This window comes from Poromitra crassiceps (genome assembly GCF_964638095.1).
Source record: "Poromitra crassiceps genome assembly, chromosome: 30".
NCBI classification, from domain to species: Eukaryota; Metazoa; Chordata; class Actinopteri; order Beryciformes; family Melamphaidae; genus Poromitra; species Poromitra crassiceps.
This window is the reverse complement of record NC_139652.1, coordinates 14,959,641-14,966,607: the sequence shown is the minus strand read 5'-3', so window position 1 is coordinate 14,966,607 and position 6,967 is coordinate 14,959,641. Positions and strand designations below refer to the sequence as shown.

The 6,967-nt window shown below is 43.1% G+C and overlaps 1 protein-coding gene across 1 annotated transcript in view; it reads left to right on the top strand.

Moving 5' to 3' along the window:
- The window catches only part of LOC310800421 (uncharacterized protein), a gene marked incomplete at both ends in the record, with an annotated part of 15,534 nt that continues 8,567 nt past the window's right edge, over positions 1-6,967 (top strand). Inside the window, 5 exons of the mRNA XM_083663020.1 lie at positions 1-5; positions 682-751; positions 1,471-1,538; positions 4,331-4,451; positions 5,296-5,509. Of these exons, the coding sequence (XP_083519146.1) occupies positions 1-5; positions 682-751; positions 1,471-1,538; positions 4,331-4,451; positions 5,296-5,509 (478 nt within the window). The remainder of the gene's footprint in view (positions 6-681; positions 752-1,470; positions 1,539-4,330; positions 4,452-5,295; positions 5,510-6,967) is intronic.

The window sequence follows — 6,967 nt, the reverse complement described above, 5'->3', positions numbered from 1 at the left end:
ATGAAGTAGGTGTACACTGGGGAATATGTTAACATGTATCTCTACAGTTTTTCTATGATCAGCAAGCACCCAACTGATAGTATGTGTAAATTAAACAAAAGGCAAATGTGCAATTTTTAGTGCTGAAGTTAGGGGGAAAAGAAGTTGCTTTGTTTTGATGTCCCTGCATGCATGTATGTTTACTAGGGATGTCACAATATATCGTCCCACGATATATCGCGATATCAAAACGTGACGATATGTATCGTTGAGATGAAATCTCATATCGCGAGAAAAAGAAGCTGAACATGGTGGCACTGATCTGCACCTGATTGCATGCTCGCTCTCCTTTTCATTGCTTTGTTTGAACAGACGAGGGCGCTCTGAGTTCAGTGTAGTAGGTGAAGCAGGTCTGTGTCCGGTCAACTCATTTGCAGAAACACTAGTAGAAGAAGGAGAAGAACTCATTTGCAGAGTCAGACAAAATGGAGGACGTTACAGACACGGAGGATGAAAATGGTGAAATTACTCAAATTAGCGTGGTGGATGAACCCTCAACTTACAAATCGATCGCAAAAAAATATTGTTAAAATATCGTATCGTTATCGTGAACCCAATATCGTGTATCGTATCGTATCGTATCGTATCGTGAACTGAGTGTATCGTGACACCCCTAATGTTTACAGTGTTTTCCCTCTCTAGAGCCCAGGCCAGTGAGCTGTGGGTGAAGGGAGAGAAGGTCACCTGTGGTTACATCAGTGAAGACACCAGGGTAAGAAATGGGCTTCCACCTATATGGCTTTTTGAAGGCTGATGCTGATATTTTCCGACATCTGATATTTTCAAGTCGGCGATAGCCAATATTTCGTGTCAATTAAAAGTACTGCATCTTTTTAAATTTGACCTTTTTCAAGCCAAGAAATTGCAAGTTATTTTCGGTGTTTCTTTAGGAATTGTGTTCTTGTCAGGGTGGAAAACGCTCTGAAACAGCATTTAGAGTGACCATCATAGTAGTGGTTAGGGATGTTCATTTTGAACAATTTCCATAATCGAAATTCGGGAAAATTAACGATCAATTATCGATTATCGATAGCGTAATAACAATATATATATATATATATTTTTTTTTTACTCTGGTCTGGTAATAACGTTGCGCGTTCTCGGCCAGCTATAATGGAGATGCCGCTGTGTAGTAAGAATATCAGACACTAGCGCTGTGGCCAAGTAAACAAACATGTCAGGTGTGAATTCCCCATGTTTAAAACAGTTTTGTTGGCACAAAGGCCCGTGCCCAGCCAGAAAACTAGAGACTATATGAAGCTCCACCTCACGTTAGTCGGCTGTGCAATGGAGTGGGGCGAGGAGGAACGAATTCCACCCAAACCTAGTCCGCAAAAAAAAAATCGAGGTGGCATAGTGTTGTCTTCACACACAAAAAATGGTGAAATGCATCTTTAGAAGTGTAAGATTTTTTCTTTTTTAACCAGCCAGTATAGCTCACTCACCTTACTTCACTCTAGGCAGGATCACGAGGGACGCTTTTATGAAGACTTCTACAGGTGAGCATACATCTATTGCTTATGTCTACTCATAGACCATATAAAATATGGACATAGCCACCGTGATGTTACCCATTGGTTTGTGGATGTTTACTTTTGAAGCCTTGAGTCTGGTATTTTGACCGTCGGCATTCCCAGATGGTTACGTGAAAAGAAACCATCTGGCAGCGTCGTTTTCCCCCCAATTGTACTCGGCCAATTTCCCCCCACTCACCCCGGTCGCTGCTCCACCCTCTCTGCCGATTTCGGGAGAGCCGTAGACTAGCACCGTGCTCCCTCCGACACATGCCCAGTTGCCAGCCGCTTCTTTTTCACCTGACAGCAGGAAGCTTCACCGGCAGGACATAGCACGTGGGAGGATCACGCTATTCCCACCAGTCCCCTTCCGCCCTGAACAGGCGCCACCGACCGACCAGAGGAGGCGCTAGTGCGGCGACCAGGACACATACCCCCAATCCGGCTTCCCACCCGCAGGCACAGCCAATTGTGCCTGTATGGACGCCCGACCAAGCCGGAGGTAACAAGAGGGCACGAACCTGCGACCCTCGTGTTGGTAGGCAGGGAATCTACCGCTACACTATCCAACCCTTAAAAAGTCTTAATCGCCATTTGATGATGTACAACATTTTGTAGCTAGTGTGCTGATTGTGTTAAATGAACATAATATGGGGCAGTGGTGGCCCAATGGTTAGAGAAGCGAGCTTGTGACCGGAAGGTCGTCGGTTCAATCCCCAGGACCGGCAGGATTAATCTGGGTGGGGAAAGTGAAAAGGCAGCGCTTGAGACGAGTACTCCACGTCTCATTTCCACTATTGCTTACTCTGACTATAGAGACACTGCATGAAATAGGCCACGCCCATCACGGGGGAAAAGCTCCGTTCATTTCCACACACCAGCTTCATTTTCCTTGAATTAAACATAGCTAAAAGCTGTTGTGTGGTGGGCTGCGCAGACAACAAATGTAAAAAATCGCCAGTTAAAGTTTTTTTGTACTCCCCAGGAAAACAAGAAAGCCATTGAGAATTGGCAAGAAGAAAAATGTGGATGTTGTGTTCATCTTCCGTATATACGATCTTTTTGTGCAACACCCGACCATGCACACGACATAGGAGAACGCCAGGATTGGACGGGAGTTTGTGTTTTCCCCCCTTTTGTTTCTGAATGATGACGCGTTACGCAGTGTCTCTATGGCCTTATTCAGGTAATCAGATTAAGCTAATCGGTATTGTCTTAATCGGGTTTATATGGGAATATTGCAGTACATGTAAACTTAGTCAATGTTTTGTTTTTATTTCTAGCTTCATGCAGAACGATTCAAGAGCAACAAAGACCACAGTAAGATCCCACTGTTTGTCTCTGGGCTCCTTTTGACTTTCTCCAAGCGTTCACCAGGTCATGATGTTCCATCATGTGTCCCCAAACTAGGGCTGCAACTATCGATTATTTTAGTAATCGAGTATTCTACCGAATAATCCATCGATTAATCGAGTAATCGGATAACAACCCTTTTTTGTGTTTTCAAAGGCTTATCGTAAATATACACCAAAAAATAAGATAAATCTCTTCAAATAAACAACTACATTAGTTTCTTTCTTAGAAAAAACAACATTTTTATTTTTAAATTGCATAGAACTGGCAGTGGCACCATTCATCTTTTCACTTGAACATGATGCACCCGTCCTTACAAAGCTGTCCATAGTACGCTGTGATCCGCTGAAAAAGAGGTGAAATAATAATTAATATTGATATTTATTAGGTAAGTTCATAACAAAACTGGAGAATGCGCATTTACACACCCTAGACCTGTTGCCTATTATTGACACAAATATCAGAATAGCAAGATAACAGGTCAGGTGGTGTAATAATTGGAGCCTAAAATGCACAAATTAAATAGTTGTTTGCAATCATCATGAGCAGAGTCGACCGGTCTAGGGTGTGTAAATGTACATTCTCCACACACACACACTCTTTCTCTCTCACACACACTCACTCTCTCACACACCAACAGGCTAGTGTGATCACACACACACACACACACACACACACACACACACAACGCTGTTAAATTAGCCGCTAACGTTAGGTTAACGTTTTAGGTTAGGTTGAGCTTTGTATTTGTATTTCAGAAAACGGCAAGCCACATCAAAAAAATGCAGCCTGAATGCAGTTACTAATAGTCATATTGGCAACGTGGCAAGCCAGCAGCACAACTACTACCGTACTAGTCTTAATATCAAGTAGCAATCATTAGCATACATTTACATTAGCGTTGTGTATAGTTAACGTTACGTTACCTTGCTCCGCTCGACGTAGATGCGCTGGTGGATGCGTAGACTGGATGTTTACGGTTCAGGTGCTGAAGCATTGACGAGGTACTGTTGTGATATGCAAGTATCGTTACAGTACTTGCACACCACTGAGTTCGTGTCCTTTTTCAGCGTGAAATGATCCCACACTTTAGACAGTTTCGGTCGCTTTTTCGGCCCTGGTTCTTCCCTTCCCGGCTCCTCCTGTCTGCTTTCTCCGCCGCCTCGTTCCATTTTGCGGGGTCCGCTCGCTATTAGCTCTGCCTCTCTGGTCTGTCTGCAATCATGTGTTCTCACGTGTTTACACCGGAAGAGCGCTGTGCCACACCAGTAAGCGTCCGTGAGAAACAGTCTCTAATCTCTAAATGCCGTGTCGAGGCGAATCATATTGGCCTCGATCATTTTAATTATTCGAGTTATTCGAGGTACTCGAGGAATCGCGACAGCTCTACCCCAAACCTCCTCTCTCTCCATGATCTGTTCCAGCTCTCTGTGCTCCAAAGGACTCCGAGAACAGCCTCCCCATACAGGTGGACTACAACGCCCACGGCGCTCAGGTGTTCCGGCTTCCCGGTCCGTCGCGAGCTCAGAGGAGCACCAACTTCAGGTTTGTGACCAAAATCGCACCAAACGCCACACTTGTCCTATATATAGGTATCTACAGTACCTATATGGACCTATGTGGAGAATATATCCCGCTGATAAGCTGTTATCCCACTCGGCCTGCGGCCTCGTGGGATAACAGCTTATCAGCGGGATATATTCCACAACACCACGCAGCTCGAGTGCTATATTGCTTTTATAAAACGGTTTCCAAGTATAATAATATAATAATAATAATACTATAAGTCCGACTGGCATGGTTTTTCTTTAAGAGTCAGTTGAAGCACTACTGTAAGGCGGGACCTCTAGCAAGAAGATAGACATGCGGGTGATTTGATTGGATCGTTCTGGAGACTGAAGTCGACATTGGCCAATCCTGGCGCTTGCTGAGAAGCTGAGAGCTTTTTGCAAAGCCCGACACCAGAGCCGTATGCCGACACAAAGCAACGTTACGTCTTATTTAGAAATGCGGGGTTAAGAGTGAGGGCGCGCGAGAGAGGGGTTAAGACATTAGCCCGCGTCTATTCTTGTACAAAACATCATTTTCTGCGAAGTATTAGTAAAGTTATAAGCGAAGATCGATTCACAAGGATCTGACAGCTGTCTCCGCCATTTGTTTTTTTTGAAACCAAAGGCTTTTAGTAAGAGAGTTGCCATGGCAACCAATAACCGAGTCCAATAACCCATGGCCATGGACTCGGTTATTGGATTTATACAATGGCTGTGAACCAATCAGATTGCTTGATTTGAGAGAGCCGTTTTATAAATATATATATCTGTGTATATATATAGAGATATCTATAGATATTTTGGACTCGTGAGACCTAACCGTGTGACTCATCTGTCAGGATTGGCCGCGACAAAGAGGGGAGCGGACGGAAGAGCTGGGGCTCGGCGGAGGCATCGGGGCGTTGCCCCCCGTTCACTGCGGCGGTCCTGACGAACAGCGCAGCCTGGCCTCCAACGACAGCCTGGGCCCCGTCTCCAACATCCTGCTGATCCCCCGCATGCCTCCCGCCCAGTATGAAGTCAGCAGCTCCCTGGGCTACACCAGCACCAGAGGTGATCCTCCACAGCTGGGCTTGTGTTGTCACTAGGGGTGTCACGATACACTCAGTTCACGATACGATACGTATCACGATACTGGGTTCACGATAACGATACGATACGATTTTAACAATATTTTTTTAAACTTGAATAATGACAATATATGACTGGAAAAGTAGTATTTTATTTGAAATGCACAAATACAAAACATGCTGTTGTGGGAAATTGTTATTACAATAACAACTAGAAAAAACATGAGATTGGAGATAAGGCTTATCTTGAAATAGAATGAGTTACTGTACACCGTCACTTAGATTTACTTTGAACTAAAAGGTTTCTCAGCAGTATAAATTCTCATTATGCATCTTCAGTTTTTCTTCAAACTCAAACAACAAGACTTTTCTTAGTCTATTTTTTATGCATCTTCAGTTTTTCCTGTCAAGTAAACAGTTTTGCCAGAAACTCAATTGAATGGTTTCTCTCCTGTATAACTTCTCATGTGTCTCTTCAGAGACTTGTTCAACTGAACTACTTTCCACACATTGAACTTCAACAAACAAAGATGTTTCTTTGTCTATTTTTGAAAATAAAAAAATAAAAAAAATTGCGATATGAGATTTCATCTCAACGATACATATCGTGACGTTTTACTATCGCGAAATTTCGTGGGACGATATATTGTGACACCCCTAGTTGTCACTTACCGACTCTCACTCTTTCTCTGTCACTTTGGCTCTTCTGCAGTAGTATATTTAGGCAACGTAGGGTTAGTACCTTACACACTAGCAGCTAACAACACAGGCTAGCGTTTGTTGTCGTGGTCTCCCTGGTTTAGCTAGCAAGTTTGGTTGTCACAATTGATTAGCTTGTAAAACGCAGTTTTCTCAGCAACTGAGCCGGAAACAGATTTCACCATTGAAATCAGCATGAGTGTACATACATGTTGGTCAGCTAGTGTTTCAGTCACTCAGTGGTGTTTTTGAGAAATCATTGTCACATGATGATGTGAAGAGGGTAGAAGCCACATCAACAAACTAGAGCTGCAACTATCGATTCTTTTAGTAATCGAGTATTCTACCGAATAATCCATCGATTAATCGAGTAATCGGATAAGAACCCTTTTTTGTGTTTTCAAAGGCTTATCGTAACTATACACCAAAAAATAAGATAAATCTCTTCAAATAAACAACTACATTAGTTTCTTTCTTAGAAAAAACAACATTTTTATTTTTAAATTGCATAGAACTGGCAGTGTCATCTTTTCAACCTGACGTTTGAGTTCTTCCAGTGTACAGCAACCGTTAAATAATATGAATGAATGGCTTACTAGCTAGTTTACATCGTTCATTTACCTTACAGCTGCATGAGGCAACTTCACACATTGCTGCTTCCAAATGGCAGCGGGAGATAACTGAAACATTTGAACTTTAAGACCCAGAAATCCTGTAATGTGATGTCAGTAAACTGTGCACA